General features: G+C 39.1%; 1 protein-coding gene across 2 annotated transcripts in view; it reads right to left on the bottom strand.

Annotated features, from left to right (window-relative positions):
• RAPGEF5 (Rap guanine nucleotide exchange factor 5) overlaps positions 1–16680 on the bottom strand; it is a 222007-nt gene that overhangs the window by 35821 nt on the left and 169506 nt on the right. For both annotated transcript variants that reach the window (XM_067746170.1, XM_067746171.1), the window contains exons 12-17: positions 11630–11708; positions 9049–9193; positions 7577–7674; positions 6072–6102; positions 5052–5130; positions 2244–2393 (exon numbers count right to left, since the gene is read on the bottom strand). In XM_067746170.1, coding sequence (XP_067602271.1) covers positions 2244–2393; positions 5052–5130; positions 6072–6102; positions 7577–7674; positions 9049–9193; positions 11630–11708 — 582 coding nt within the window. The remainder of the gene's footprint in view (positions 1–2243; positions 2394–5051; positions 5131–6071; positions 6103–7576; positions 7675–9048; positions 9194–11629; positions 11709–16680) is intronic.

Raw genomic sequence — 16680 nt, 5'->3', positions numbered from 1 at the left:
GCATTGCAAAGATAAGTAGTATTTGTCATGTCGGCCTGTTGACGTCGGCAGTAAATGGTCCCACATGGCCGGGCTCTGACGTTCTTCTATCTCCTCCCTCTTTAGCTACAATTTCTTGCAACCCTCTGTGTGCCCATATATACCTTAAATCTGACTTTATAAGAGCCATTCTGCATTTGCTATGGAATTTGCATTCTGCAAATGCCATGGCTTTCAGACAGTAATTTTTCCATTTGCTAAGAAGTGTTTTTCTTACTTTCAGATTTGTCACTACACCATGAACAATGAAAAGTGATAGGATTTTAAGCTCTGAGTAACTGGGTAGGTTTCTGTTACTACATACATATATACCTAACTTGGGTACAAAACAGCTGGAAACCTACTGAAAGCTGTGAGGGTAATAATACCGGTCCTTTTAGAAAAGTCCACAAAACCTACAACATGGCCAATATCTCTAAACTTCTTTTAACAAAAAGAAAATAACTGTAGATCTCACTGTCATTTCATTTTGATGTAGCATTTAAAACATTTATTAAAAATTACGTAACTAGAGCAAGGAATACATTAAGCTCTGTGGGCTTTTTTTCTTCATAAGAACATTATTGCTTGGTGGATGTGAAGCTGCAGGCAGAAAGGTTCTTAACAGACGAAACTACTAATGGATGGAAAATGACGGCATATTTCCAAACCTGTGAGATAATTCAAGAGATAAACTGATATTGCTAGTGATGATTCGCTATGAGTCTATACACATTAGAACGACAGATGAATCTAATAGAGTGTAAAAATCGTATTTCACAGCCATCAAATAGATATTGGGTAGTAAAAGACCCACTCATTAATTCCCAGGTTCACGTGTGGCCCTGGGCCGACTCTGAGTCAGCCTCCAAGGGGGAGTGGGTCTCAGCTGTGCCACCAGGTTCTCTCAGGGTCCTTCTTTCTCCAGCACCTTCTGTCTGCATGGGGACCCAATGATTACTTTCTGTTATGGTATTGCCTTGAGAGGCAAATGCTGATTTTGATGAAGTTTAATACTGTTTAGAATCACGTAATATCCTTGGTCACTTAAAATTAATATACAAATATCATATTTATCTGGAATACCTAATATATTTTATTAAACATTCAACTACTCCCTGATTAAAATTCATGTAGTCCACATGTTTCTGAAATTTTTGCTCTTTTTCTTTAGAGAATGTTTTGATGGGAGGCACAACGCTCAGGGAGAGGAAGGAGTGCCTCACTTAACTAGGACAGGGGAGATGGGCTGTATTTGTTTGAATATGTAATCAACTAGCTTGTAGGCCCATTTTACCTGCCTCTGAGTCACAAAGCGAAAGAGGCAATGTTCCATCACATAATGCTTTCGCATCAAGTACAATACATTCTGATCTTCTTCTCCTGACTCTAGAATGGTAACAAAGGGTAAACAGGAATGCCCTTTATCTGCTCCCCCCTCCCCGGCCCGCCCCATCTCTGGCTGGTTAGTTTACACAGTACTCCCATTTTTCAACTACTGGGACTAAGTCACTTTCTTTGTATTTTTCTCAGGGTTAATGAGATATTAAATAAAGATCGTAAGCCAAAAAAGGAGGCCAGTGACACTGAGATCTGACAGGCTCCAGTGAAAACGCAGGGGTCTGTTCAGGTCTCACAGATCAATAGTATCAGCTTGTAATCTGTGTGATCTTATTCAAAACAGACAATAAACCATTCTCTGAGGATAAATAAGGCCCAACAGAGGCAAAAACTATAACCAGGGCTCCCTCCCCACGTCTGCCTGAAGGAACACTGCCTGTGAGCTTTCGGCTTATTGTACAGTTTTTATTTCCTTCAACAGGGAGTCTTTAAGTATTAAACTGTCAGCCAGCAAAAAGACTAGTTCAAGGCTGCCTTTCTTTTTTCTTCGGAAAGTAATTTCATCCTTTAGCAATTTCCCAAGTTAATTTAAATATGAAAACAGAAGGCTTATCTAGAGTACAAAATATGTAAAGCTTTATAATATATTTCAAAACACTGGCACGCCTCTCTGCTCAGTTCTTGGGGAGGAAATTCAGCATCCAACGGTACCCAACTGTTGTCATGGAAACACCTCTGGTAGGTGGCTTCTTCTTGTTAGAGTGCTCATCCAGCTGCAGACCCAGAAGGGACGCGCTGCACGTCTACTCCATAAAAATGTCAACTCTCTCCTTCTGGAGGCAATCCAGTGAAAGATTAATATTCAAAGACAGAAAATAATTTACCCCCAGAGAACGTGACGGCTACCAGAGCCAGATCCTCTTCCGCATGCTGGATCTTTTCCGCCACCACTCTCAGGATCTCTTGGGCTGTACTGGAAACTTTTGCCTTCACGCTGACATAGGAGTGCTCCGTGATATACACGTGACAGAAAACTGCATGAGGTGAAAGAACTGTGAGTAGACAGAGAACAGCTGTGGCCATGAGGTACAGACGTTTCACCCAAATCGAGGCACCCACCACACTATTCCCTGCAGTACAGAGCAGACACAGCTAGATTTACATATATATGTGTGCACACGGGTGCCTGAGGGCACAGCAATGCGAGCCTGCACACACGTGAGACGGAGACGTGATAAAGCTGCTGAGCAAGGTGGAGTAGTGCTTAAGCATCCCATACTGTAGCGAGAGACCCACATCACGCAAAAGCGTCTGCTCAGGGTAGAGGCAGCCTGGCCACAACAGTGGGATCTGTGCAACAGGGACTAGACTTCGGAGTCCCTTCTGTGAGGGTTACTGTGATCTCCCAAAGCAGTCTATTAAAGCGTCTAATTCAAACACTTTTGTTGTACACTTCACCTCTGGACAGGCACAGTGGCTCAGTAAAGACCACCACATTTTGTTATTTGAATTCTCATAAGCTTATCTAAAAAATCTGTCACTTGCTATGGTTTTTGGCTTCAGCCTTCCTGCTTGTATAAGAATGAACCTCCGCGTGCCGCCCCTCCACCCATATCAAGGTGGTAGTGAGTTTAGTTTTCAAATGGAGGTCACATTTCCAGCCTTTTTAATTTCCTTCTTCTTGTCTGTGGTACTAATCATTATTACTAGGACATTATCACTATCAGGGTGAATGGGCCCTGGAAACAATGTTTCTTTATGATTTAATAGCAGAAACTGTAGCAATGGAAATAACTGACACGTTATTTGCCTCTTGTATCAGCCATTCTGAATGTATAAAACACCAGCTTCTTTACTAAAGACAGACGGACAATAATATACTTATTCTTCTCTTCTAGATTGCAAAAAAAAAAAAAAATGGGGAGTGCAGGTCCTAGAGAAATTTCATATGCAATTTAAATGCACCACAGAAATAAACCCAGGAAAGTTTGCACAGAAATGCGAATGAAGCAAAAGACAAACTAGGGGTTCACTAGTACAAACCTCAAAGTAAACACGCCACCAAGAGGCACTGACAGTATTTTGTTTTGGGTTTGGTTGGGTGTGTCACTAAAACCGTAGCATCTAACAAATAGCTGTTTTATGTGTTGTCAACAGACTTGTGAGAGACAAAATGTTTTTATCCTTCCACAAAAAGACGGAATTCTGGAGCAAGGCAAAGCTGCAGTCTACAAACTACTAAGTGTGAGGAAAGTTTACAGCCTGCTCAGTAAGATGATGAACAAAAGGAGGAGGGGGGAGGTCTTGAAATACTCAGATTCTTTGAAACTCAGCTTGGAAGATTATACAATTAATTGTAAGACAAATGGGAAAGGAAGGTCAGCAACTGAGAGATGAGGAGGTGAGGTCATTCCATTTGTTCCTCCACTTGGTACAGGTGACACTATGACCCAACGAGTGCCATCATGTTTGGTTATACACAAACAATGGAACACAAGAGGTATCCTGTGACATTTTGTTGTTTAAACATTCAATAAGTTGAATAAATACTCAACGTCCACACTTAAAATTTCAGCGCTGTCGGGAAAGGCGAATTAAAAGAGAAAGTCTCCAAGTCACAATAGCATGCACATTTGAATTGCTGTGTTTCCCAGCTCTGCCCCTGACTCAACCTTTATCTAAACAGGAGGAAACCATTTCCAGTTCCGTTATAAAACAGTAATGTAGCAAAGCACGCCAGGGGCTTCTCTGGTGGACCAGTGGTTAAGAATCCGCCTGCCAATGCAGGTGACGTGGGTTCCATCCCTGGTCCGGGAAGATCCCACATGCCGTGGGGCAACTAAGCCCATGCGCCACAACTACTGAGCCTGTGCTCTAGAGCCCGCGAGCCGCAACTACTGAGCCTGGCTGCTGCAACTACTGAGGCCCGTGCGCCTAGAGCCCGTGCTCCACAACAAGAAAAGCCACCGCAATGAGAAGCCCGCGCATCACAACAAAGAGTAGCCCCCGCTCGCCGCAACTAGAGAAAAGCCTGCGTGCAACAACGAAGACCCAACACAGCGAAAAATAAATAAATAACTTAATTAATTAAATTTAAAATAAAAAGTACATCAGCACCTTCAGAGTGTTACAGAGGTGTCTCCCCTGCACTGATGGAGCAGCCCTCTTCAGGGTGCGTCACGAGCCCTTTTGCCAGCAGCACTGATTGAGGACACACTGGACGTGTGGCACTGCCCGGCAGGGCCTTGCCTTGGAGGAGTTTCGACTGCACATCCTTCCTTTCATTATTTTCTCCAAGATTTTCTTCTCTAAATCTCAGGGATTGACTCAGCCAAAGCCCTGCACGGTGGCTTTAAGGGACTTTCCAGTGAGTCACAGGCGATGGGCTGACAGCAGGGGAGAAGGCAGCCAAGGGGAAAGGTTGCCTTTCCAGTCCATTTTGCACATCTCCCCAAGAACGCAGGGGGCTCTTTGCAGTCTCCTTTCCCTACCTGGGACAGTACTCTGTGATAAAGAAAACTGTAACGCCCACAGCAAGAGAAGAAAAACTATCACTGTGGATGCTAACATGCGTGTCTTAAGGGTGTGGCAGCTAGAAAGGGTTAAAGGCAGGCTGATGTGCTCAAGTTGGAGAATGATGGTGATTAGCTGCTACTCCACCTGCCCCAGAGCCTTGTTCAAACCGTACTCACTTTCCTCTGTTTCCGTCACAGTTCCTCTATGCTGGAGCCAGTTCTCCTTAAGACTGAATTGGTGGAAAAGGGCTTTATTCTGCAAGAAGGGAGAACAAGAACAATGAATGAATGTATTGCTGCCCTTTGGAAAACCAGAGCTGTTTGCAACATGTTCCAAAAGAGCGTGCCAATTTTTTTTTTTTTAATATGAAATCCACCCATCTAATCTTAGATGAATAAACTGGGAGCTGCCTCAATTAATGCACGTGGAGGTGGAGAGTCTGAGCAACATGATAGACCTCGGCCAAGGGAAAAAGCCCCCCAAATGATTCTCTGCAACATGCCGGAGAATATGGGCGTGATATTTAACACTCGCTACTACAAACATCCATAGCTGCTTCTCCTGAGAGAGACATGGTTTCCCCATCCCAACAGCAACCTTGCTTTTGGATAAAGCCACGTCGAGATGGTTTCACACTTCTGCTGTAGTGCAGTGACTTGCTTAAGAGAAACAGGTACGTGATCCATTATGATTATCCATCACCTGATATATCAGCTCCTGCAAAACTTGTGCCTGACATCTCATTTAGCATTTCCCCCCAAGTTGAAGAGGAAACACATTCATTCTGGCTACCATCTCTCTTTCTGGTGGGTTGAAGGGTTCCAACCTTCTTCTCACAAGACTTCCTTACTCTTGCAGGCAAGAGTCTTGCATAGACGGTTTTCTATCTTTATATCAATGACTAAAAATCATATTTATATCATTCTGGGGATGTTGGGGAAACTCTGAGTCTCCAAAACGCACCACAGAAATTCAGGATGTCATAAAGTCTAGGGCACCTGGCTGAAACTGCATCTGCACAAGCACAGGGAAAGCTAGGTGAGGTAGGAGTGGGCAGGCAAGGTGCAGCCCCCGGCTCCCCACCTGGCCCTCCTCTGCTAGAGGCAGAGTTCATTAATTATGAAGAAATACCAAGTGGGCCAAGGCCAGGCCTCCAAACCACATCGCCCCGTTTCAGACAGAAGGGGCTGCCTTACCTTCCTTTGTGGTGAATATTCATCTACAGTGCTGAAAGGAAAAGGACAAGACATCAGTCTTTGTCTCAAACCCAGAATAATGTAGTGATTGTCACAGAGACTCCTTTTCAGGCAGCGGGCAGAGGTTTTTGCTTTTCAAAAAGATAAAACACACAGTATTCACTAGTTTACTACGCATAACACACGTGACACTGGGCTCTGGATTTCCAGTGAACCAGGAAGAAAAGAAGCTATTTATTCAACAGGTATATTTTGCTTTCTACCCATAGAAACTGAGCATTGAGGAAAGAACTGGATTTATTTCCACAGAAACTCTAAGTTTTCTCATATTTGGCTAGATTTCCGGTGAAATTATTGTTCTTTAGATAGCTAAATAAGTCAGCCAAGACAGATCTTTTCCAGGATGTTTCTATGTGTGGTGGAACTGGGGGATCTTCTGCAGGTCCCCAGCTCAAATCTTATCCCAGAATCTAGAGATACTTCATCACTTGTACCAAAGACGCAAGAATCATGTCTTAGACAGTTTTCTTACTTAAATCTTTTATTTCCCAGTTTTATGTAAGTTTTTAAATGGAATGTATTAAATTCCATTTATTTATTTAATGCATTTAAATGTGTACTAAACCAGAATTAAATTTTCCCAACTGTAAGAAGGCCTGCCTTACAGCATAGATCAACTTCCATGTAGGGGATTATTCTGATGTAAAGGTTTCTTTCTTTTTCTTTTTTGCTTCATTTGTTTGTTCATATTTTCATACTAGTCTTAGGCTACCGAAATTGATTACAGTGTAGACTGTGATAAAAGATGACCACCAAAATTCACAACATTCATTTCTAACACCCTGCCCCTCATTTCTGAATTTCTAAATGTGCGATTTTCCTGATTGGGACTAAGGTTTATACATAATTTGTCTGCACCCTAAAATTCTTTATATAGCCTTTACTAAATAGATCTCCCTTTACTAAAATTAAGTCAGGCTTTAAATCTCAAATCGATAATCTGAAAGGCCTGAATTAACATTTTCTATGAGAAGTGCATTTGTGACTGCTGAAATCTTAATAGAAGTTTTTCACAACTTGACAACAGATGTGTTTTATGTTTAAAAAGTAGAAACTACATTGTAAATCAGAGAACAATTTTTCCCTTCAGATTAACTTTGCAGCTACATCTGAAAACTGAATAATGACCTGATGTTTTCATTTACCAAAATTAATAAGATTAATTAATAAAATTAATTTATTAGATAATTGTTCTTATGTACCCAGACTGTCATGGCGCAGTTTATTTCTACCATACCAAACAGGGTTAAAAAAAAAATAGCCAATAAGCTTGATTTAGTGTTCATTCATCTTGAGATATAAAAACAAATATTTACTACTGGAGAACCTAAGGAATCAAGATAAATCTCAGATTCAAAATGTTCCAAATGGTACATATGAGACACCCCCAATTCTATCACATGTGCTGCTTTCTTTTACTAACTGTGATGAGGAAAATTACTTACTGACGACGGTGCATTCCAAGTATCTTTTGAAATTCTTTCAGTTCTTTTTCAAGTATTGGGTATTCATATACATCATCCAGTACATTTCTGTATATGGTCTGGGGGAAAAAGAAGATTTCAGCTTAATTGGTTTGATGCCTATTTTGTAAGGATTAAGATTCATAGAGTGGTTAACCTGCTCAGGGAAATAAGTGGAATCCAGAACAATGCTGGGGGTTAAACCAGGCACCAATGAGATCCTGAGTGGGATTCCACCTCCTAGCCCCTCGCTCAACTGGTGTGGCTCTGTGGAAGCTTTTAAAGGCTATAGGTAGGGAATGGTGGAAACTTAAAAGAGATCTCTGGTTGGCTACTCAAAATTTCCATGCCTGTTCTAAATTTTTAGAAATAATATCCACATAACCATTTGGGAGTGAAAAAATCCATTGAATTAAACTACCCAGTTGATTTGAAAATAACATTAGTTTAGTCAGAGACTTGATTTAAACCAGTTTTTAACTGGATGTCTAAGTGATATCTGAATTTTGAAATCAAAGTGATTTCCTTCATGAAAGGCAAAATCAGTTTAGATACTTGCCTATTCTGAAATAGAACTCTTCCCTGCTCAAATTCACTGTACCCCTTCCCTGTGTTAACTTGCACAGCTAATACGGTTCTGGTGGCCAAAAGAATCCAACTGTTTAGAAGCCATCTCCAGAGAATCATCGGTATTGAAAAGATACTGCAGCCCACTAATGATTAGACACATATATCAGCTTATCCAATTTCAAATATAAATCTAGGTTAGTATCTATTTTATAGGTTATTATTGCTCTAATATCTCAAAATATACCAGGTCCTGAAAAGGTTTCATAATGTATACATTGTCACTATAGGTTTTAAATGATAAATGTTTTATCCCATTATTGTAGATATGGGAATTGTTAGTTTAAAGTTATAATACATTTCAACATATTAAACAGTATCAAGTTTTAAAGTATCTTTTATTTTACGTTCCTTAATTATTTCATTTGCAGTCAAAATTCCCATGACTTATATAAAATAAATAACCTTAAATGAGTGACGATAAAACTTGCCTTCTTCTATGTAAGGAATATCAGGCTTCAGAGGTCAAAACAAATTAATACTTTGAATCATAACTTCAATATTACAAACAAGTTAGATGACTGTAACCTACGAATGAGATTTTTGTTTTTGTTTTTGTTTTTTTGCAGTACACGGGCCTCTCACCGTTGTGGCCTCTCCCGTTGCAGAGCACAGGCTCCGGACGCGCAGGCTCAGCGGCCATGGCTCACGGGCCCAGCCGCTCCGCAGCATGTGGGATCTTCCCGGACCGGGGCATGAACCCGTGTCCCCTGCATCGGCAGGCTGACTCTCAACCACTGCGCCACCAGGGAAGCCCACGAATGAGATTTTTGAAATGAGTCATTTGGCATAAAAGAATTACTCAATAACTGGATGTTTTACATTACCTTTAAAAACATTTTTGAATGTTCATCTTCATGTAACCAGTCTTTGTACAGAGCAATCCACTGGGAAACAAGATGCAAGACCTTCCGTTTCCGACAAGGAACATCTGAGTTTTCTTCTTTGCCTTGATACTTCTTAGCAGAATAGGTGCAAATGGTTAAGGAAATTACATTGTTGCAAGTAAAAAATGTGAAGAGATCCGTTTATTCTTGCTTTCACAAACTATGCTAAGGCACATTTTCCAAAAAATCTACAAGTACCTGAACATGCAGGAAGAAAAGAACATGTGTAGGGAGAGTAAAAGGTGTGCACTGAAGAGGGTAAGCCCAGGAAAACGATTTACGTAACATGGTGGCAGGCCATGAGGATAAAGACTGGACGACAGAACTGACAGCTGCTGACATAGCTCCACAGGCAGCATGGGTTAATGCCACCTCCAAGAGACCCTAGGTGGCCCATTAATCACAAGAGATTAAGGCTCCAAAAGATCTGGCCTCACTACATAGGTGGACACTGTTTCCATAAAAGTTAGATCAGAACGGGGCCAGATATACTTTGATCATCAGAAATTCACATTCTAAAGTAGCGCCAAATGAGCACAGATTTCTGGAGCATAATTTGTGATATGATTCAAATGCTCACCCTAGGAATTTATGTGGAAAAAAAAAGAGAAATGGATAAGCGTGCAAATGTAAGTAAAAAAGGGCTGCTAATTTTCATTTTCACTGGAATAAAAAAATATTAAATAGGAATAACCTAAATGCTTCAACCATTAAGGACAGTTAAATAAATGACTGCATATCCACTTAAAGGGCTTTTCTATAGCCATAAAACTGATGGTCCAGCACTATATTTACAGACACAAGACATGCACAGTATACTGTTAAGTAGGAAAGCAAGTAAGAAAAGTATACGTTAGGATCACCCATTTCTATTAACTATGTTTATTTATATATTCATTACCTGGAAAGATATATACTGATAGTTAACAGTGGCTTCTTAAGGTAATGAGATTTCAGAGAACATGAATTATTTTTATTATACTTATAAGCATTTCCCAATTTGTATACAATGACTATGTATTAACTATGCTGTTAAAATTATATAAAAATAACAACCTCAAAGGCAACATGCTTAAAGCCTTAGGAATGAGACAGAAGCGTGGCGCTTTCCAAAACAACCTAGCATTTTTGCCCCCCAAATTATCATTCTGAGTATCTTGGACACACTGAAAAGTTAGCTAGAAATAGAAAATGCTATGATACCAAACACAGGTAGGTTTTGGGGTTACTGGACAGGATTCTCTATTCTTCAATGCTGATATATAATTGCAAAATAGGAATCAATTTTGTATCAGGCTTTGCAACTATTTTAAAACATAATTCAGTCACTGTCTCCCCAACCTGCAAAAGGACATCAAGGACTGAATGGATAAAAAAGATGTGGTACGTATATATACAATGGAATACTACTATACATATATATATATAAAAAACTGAATCACTTTGCTGTGCAGCAGAAATTAACACAACATTGTAAATCAAATATACTTCAATAAAAAAATAAAATGGGGAGAAAAGTAATAGCTAACCCTGAACATTTTAGAATGGCTATATCTGGAGAAAAAATACTTATAATCCTTGTTATGTCACCATAAAATTAAAGCAACTAACTCAGGAAAAAAAAAAAGTACATCAAGGACATCTGATTTCTTTGATTTCTACCTGTGAAACAAACTCCAGCAAACACAAAAAGAATCTATTAAAGTATCTATTTCTTCTAGTTTTTCTCTTGAAAGGCATAATATAAAGATTTATCTTACATTATTTCCACTTATGCAAATGTTCTTTTCCTCTTTTCCTGTAACTATCATGGCTTGACTAATGATAAAGAAAAAACTCTTCCTTAAACATTGTGAGGCAAGACACTCGTTCGGAAACTTTGAGTGCCTTTCCTTGGCATGGCTTTCCAGCCTTTGATCTGTTGCAACTCTTCTAGTTAGTGTATGCAATCCTAAAGCCTCCTTAACTGGTCAGCAACCTTCTAATCACATCCATCATCCTAAGAGAGCATGCCCTGACAAAGCTCTGAAACGATGACAGTCGATTACGGGGATAAGACCTCCCAAGTGGGGAATCCTTGTCTCCCCCGGGGATACTTGCCCAGAAACACACACTCACATATGTATGTTTTCCCATCACATGGTCTGGCACTAACTGACTGATGGTCTTCTAACTTCAGTTATCGCCAATCCACTCAACCTCTTGACTCTGGTGTTTACCCAGCAGGCCAAATTCATCTCCAGATTCTAAAGTCTTGAGACGTAGGTTTGAAGAAAACATAATATCGACAGCACAATTTACCCACGACGTAGAACGTGAAAACAGCGGCTCTGCATTCATTTCCAGCTCCCCCTGCCTGGTCTGTTTCATTTCATCTTTCACCTTGGCTATCATGACATGAATATTTAACACAGCCACTCTACCGAGGGGCTGAGTAAATGAAGAAAGGCAGTTCATTCCTAATGTGAGACATCTGTCTGAGAGGAAGCCGACACAGCATCCTGAAGTTAATGAAGGATATTGCCTCAACAGCGCCTGGCACAAGTCGTCAGTTGTCATGAAGACCGTGTACGTGAGAAGGAAGTCATCAAGGAGGGTCTCTGCAAAGAAAGGAAAATAAACACAAGGTTAGCAAATCGGTGATAAGAGGGGCAGCTGCTTAGCCAGGCCCTGGAACAGTGTGCACAGAAGGAATATGACAAATGGTGGTGGCAGTGGGAGGGGTGAGGTTAGGGGAATTTTAGCCACAAAATACATGATTTAGTAAAGTTATTTTTTAAAACTCTTATATAGAACGCCTCAAGCAATGAGATTTTTTTTTTTATTACAAGGCTCTCTAAACATACAATTTTGTCACCTTTTTTTCCTTCCCTAAAACATCATCTATATTTTTGGGTATAGACGTTATGGAAAACCAATGCATTAAAAAAGTGCTTTTAAAAATAAATTTTATAAGATTTCTGAAGTATGCACTCCAGACCTATAGGGAATGACGCTTATATGTTCTAATAAATAAAGGCTTTCTAAAGCCATTTACCTAAGTCTAGGACAAGAACAATGGATAATAAAACCCAGAGGACACACGTCAGGTTCCAAGGCCATTCACCTGTATCTCTCAAAAGCATCTGTAAGAAGTTGGGAAAGTGGTGAGTGATTTTCTTACTGTTGTGAAGAGAGGCAGAACTAAGTCCAGTTAAAAATGGAAAGATGGTGGCGCAGTGGTTGGGAGTCCGCCTGCCGATGCATGGGACGTGGGTTCGTGCCCCGGTCCGGGAGGATCCCACATGCCGTGGAGCGGCTGGGCCCGTGAGCCATGGCCACTGAGCCTGCGTGTCTGGAGCCTGTGCTCCGCAGCGCGAGAGGCCACAACAGTAAGAGGCCCACGTACCGCAAAAAAAAAAAAAAAAAAAAGGAAAGAGAAAGCACGTAAAATGGATCATGACATACTCCCTCCTAATTCCTTTTCTAACTCTTCAACCTACAAAAACAGGTTCCACTGTTATTGCCTCTTTGCCTGAGTGTTCTTCGAAAAGTCCAGCTTACATATAATACGGAACTCCTGAACAGGCAAAGTGACCTCCAATAAAATTTCAAAAATGATAGAAAAGATCTACAGTCAGAATGCAAAGTAGACCTTTTGCTATAGTAGTCTTTAACCAATCTCCTTACCTTGAAATTCATTTAAAAATATTATGTAATTTTCATATAATTTACATTCTGGATATCAAAATTTTAGCTATTTGATATAGTAGAAAACTGTAAGAATAGTGAGCTTGTATCCTAAATAGCATTGATGCTCTCTTACACTACAAATGTGGAAACAGAAAGAACTGCCCAATACAGAATTCTATAGCTCTATGCTGAAGATTAGAAAAATTCCAGAATTTTAGAAATAACCAGCAACGTTTCTTTAAAAGTTATCAATGCAAAACAAAAGGCCGTGTTGAAGAACACAAAATTCTGATAAAAAGCGGTTGTGAATGACACCTACAGTCCTATATGAACTGCAGGGGTTAATTTATTTCCATGGTTTGTTTATGCTGCAAAATATCAAGATAGTTCTGATCCAAACAGGTAAGTGGCTGAAAATGGTAATAGTTGACCAAAAAAGCTTGCTTTCTAGTGGCAAGAGGCCCTTAATTAAAATGAACCAGAGGTGTTAATGAAGAGTATTAGGTAATTTTTTTCAAAGGTATTTATTTTTTTTATAATAGATAAGTATCAGTATTCCTCACTAAAAAAAAAATAATTTGACAAATGGCACCTAAAATGTAAATTAAGTCTAAACTTATAATGTTGTATCACACTGTAGTATGTGAACAGTCACTGGTCTAACCCACTATTACTCTGTGGAAAAGCAAGTTCTCAAACAGATGTGCTTGGGCCTTGCTGGGCATATATTAAGCCCAGTACAGGAAAACTGGGAATGTGGCTGGTTGCACAACTGAATGTGAGTGGATATGCACAGGAGTCTGAATGTGAGTGGATATGCACAGCAGAGCTAGGAGCTCTCTACTGGAGTCCCTGTTTACGAAAGTTTCCAATCTATGCACAAAAAGGCAGAAGAAGCTTTATTGTAAAATCTACCCCCAAACGAGTTAACCTGGCAGCACAAGTCAATCACTGGCATCCTAGTGAAAAATTGGGAATGTGTATGTGAAATTTTGTGTCTCTTTCATTACAGTGTTTTATTTTTTATTTAATTTTTTTTTGGCCACGCCTCCAGGCTTGTGGGATCTTAATTCCCTGGCCAGGGATCGAACCCATGCCCCCTGCAGCGGAACTGCGGAGTCCTAACCACTGGACCACCAGGAATTCCCTCATTACAGTTTTTTAAATAGTTGAAATTAAGGTCCAACAATGGCATAATGTCTGAACCCCTAGGATATTTTGGAATCCAACTTGAAAACTATCACTCTGGGATGCTACTAAACAGTTATGTTCACAAATTATAACATATCTCTGTACTAAACATGGTTGATGAGAATCCTTAGCTTCTCTGGTCTAATTGGAAATTAAGTCTTTTTTGCATTCAATGTTAGACACAGGCAGCAAGGACCATAGAGCAGCCTAGAACCTAGAATTGACTTCAGGCTTTCCAATGGGCCCTTACAGATTGGAACCCACAATATACAGAAACCACTGGGCGACGGCACTGAGAACCTCAGACAATTCAGCATGTAAAATTCTTGGTGTGACACTCAGGTTCAGACTCTTTGGGATGTTCTTACACGTAGCTAATTTAGTGAGGTGGGAAGTATTCTCTAGTCAAGATTTCCTCCATGAGTAGCTCAGATTAAAAAGAGCACCATTAACTTTGACAAAAGCATTCATTCCATTCTGGAAGAGCCTTAGATAATGAACTGAGTGGCTGTGAGAGTTTGGTTGGATGGTGGCAAAACCATTTGGCATTCAATTCAATTAATCAGCTCATATAAGATAATATTTTGTTGAGGGCTTTGACCCAGAAATGCTTATCTCCCCTAAGCTACTACCATATTTAATATTCATCAGCATTTATCTAATTATCTCTCTGCCATAGAAATATTAATTAAAATAAAAATAATGATGCTACATAAAAACATCTCCAGTTAAAAACCTAATGAATAGAATAGCTAAAAATCCAATGAATAGAACAGATTCCCAATACTCCTAACTCAAATCTTTCTCTAACTACCATATTGTTCTGAAATTCTTCTGTATACAAAGAGCTTTCCTTTATTCCTTTTCAACATTGGTATTTTTTTTTTTGCCGCATATGAAAGTAATTGAGTGATATACTCAAAACAGCACACTTCAAATAAAAGTGCATTTTATAATATCCATGCTTCAAAAAAGGCTGTCCCACTGCTATTTAGAGATATTTTTAGAACCACAATGGCTATATAAATGATCCCCTGAAGACTATTAGCCAACAATGGCCATTTAGAAAGACTAGCAAATCCACTGGCATCCACATTAAAACACTATAATTATTTATTATATTATATACTGCTTAATTAATAGTAATTTAAGACTCTAGGTAGAAAAGCACCTTTGTGTATAAAAACATCTTTCATTTAAACACATTCATCATTGCCATACAGACTAACACTCTGAATAAAAAGATGCATTCATTTTGATTTCTAGCTTAATGAATACCTAGGTATTAATGTACCAAAAACTTTTCTTTGAAATTCTATTCTTTAAATCCATCTCTAAATCTAATCCCAAATTCTTGGCTCATCACTGACAAAAATACTCAGCCATCCTTTTGGGAATACCCCTCTTCTTTCCCCAAATAACATAACATTTTGTAGTGGCTTTTTAAAATACAGGAATTACTCTTTGCAGTATAAAGTAACATGCTAATACCTATCAAAACTGGAGGGAAAATACTATTACAGTTTTAAGAAGAATGTAACCTGAAATAAAATATATCAATATGCTGTCAAAATCTAGACTTGATAGAAATGGCTCTAAAATTCAGGTCTATAATTAGCCATAATGTTAATTAATACAGAACTTTTCCCTTTCATTTGTTACTGTTTTAACTTTAAGACATAAGAAAAGAATTATCTATTTTTATTTGATTTTACTTGAATGTATTTTTCTTATATGCATAAATTAAAAAATTTTCTCACTATCACTTTAAGTGTATCAAGCACTAAAAACTTCCATTTAATTTCTGCAAAATACAAGTGTTCCTAGAATATCCCAGAGTAGTGTCAAGGTGGAACGGTAATTGGTTTGGTACAGACTCTTTTTAAAGGTTTCTGTTATATAAATTTAATCAAATTAAAGAAAATGGTCTAAATGTTTCCAAAAGGTCTAAGCTTAATGCCTTTTTGGGGGAGGGAGGAGGTAAAAAAAGAAAAAACAAAAACATAAAAACGAACCCGGAAGTCTAGAAATCATAATGCATATAGGGTGACTTAGAAACAATTAGAGAAATCTACCTCAGTTCTTTTTCAACGCTCGCCAGCAAAATGCACTGCCGTAATGAAACCACTCACCAGTTACAGTGAATTACCAAAAAGCAAATGAAAAGAGTTTTGACAGACAATTGCCCATAGGAGCCATTTAATCTAAGTAAGGCAATGTGAATATTCAACATTTCTCTACTAACTCATATCCCCTAAAGTACTGTTAGTAGTTTTGCTTCACCCACATTTCTACTTGAGATGCAATGAAATTTAAGGTACTCTACAACATGCTCTACTTAACCTCTATTCCAAGGAGCCAAGAAAAGCTTTGTACACGAAAGCGCCCATTTCTGGCCCTGGAATGTTACAACTTACCATTATTTTTTGAGAAGCACTGCCAAAACGTCCATGTAATGTGATTAAGCACAAACAAAAAAACCTTACTGTTCGTGTATGAATCACAGGTTAAAGTGCGATGCCACCAACACAAGCTCTGCTTCTCGCTCAGTGTATTTTACATTTCAAAAAGCAGTATTCATGGCCTCAAATGCAGCTGTTCACCACAGCTTTTCAATTCACTTAACTCCTGCAGACTTTTACGATTTCACCAGGGTCTTGCTTAGCCATTCTAAAACTGTCAAATCTTGATCTAGTTTTATTTTTAGAT

The sequence above is a fragment of the Pseudorca crassidens genome, chromosome 8, assembly GCF_039906515.1.
Source record: "Pseudorca crassidens isolate mPseCra1 chromosome 8, mPseCra1.hap1, whole genome shotgun sequence".
In the NCBI taxonomy this organism is placed as follows: domain Eukaryota; kingdom Metazoa; phylum Chordata; class Mammalia; order Artiodactyla; family Delphinidae; genus Pseudorca; species Pseudorca crassidens.
The sequence above is the reverse complement of the archived record's forward strand: the minus strand, read 5'-3'. Positions and strand labels throughout refer to the sequence as shown.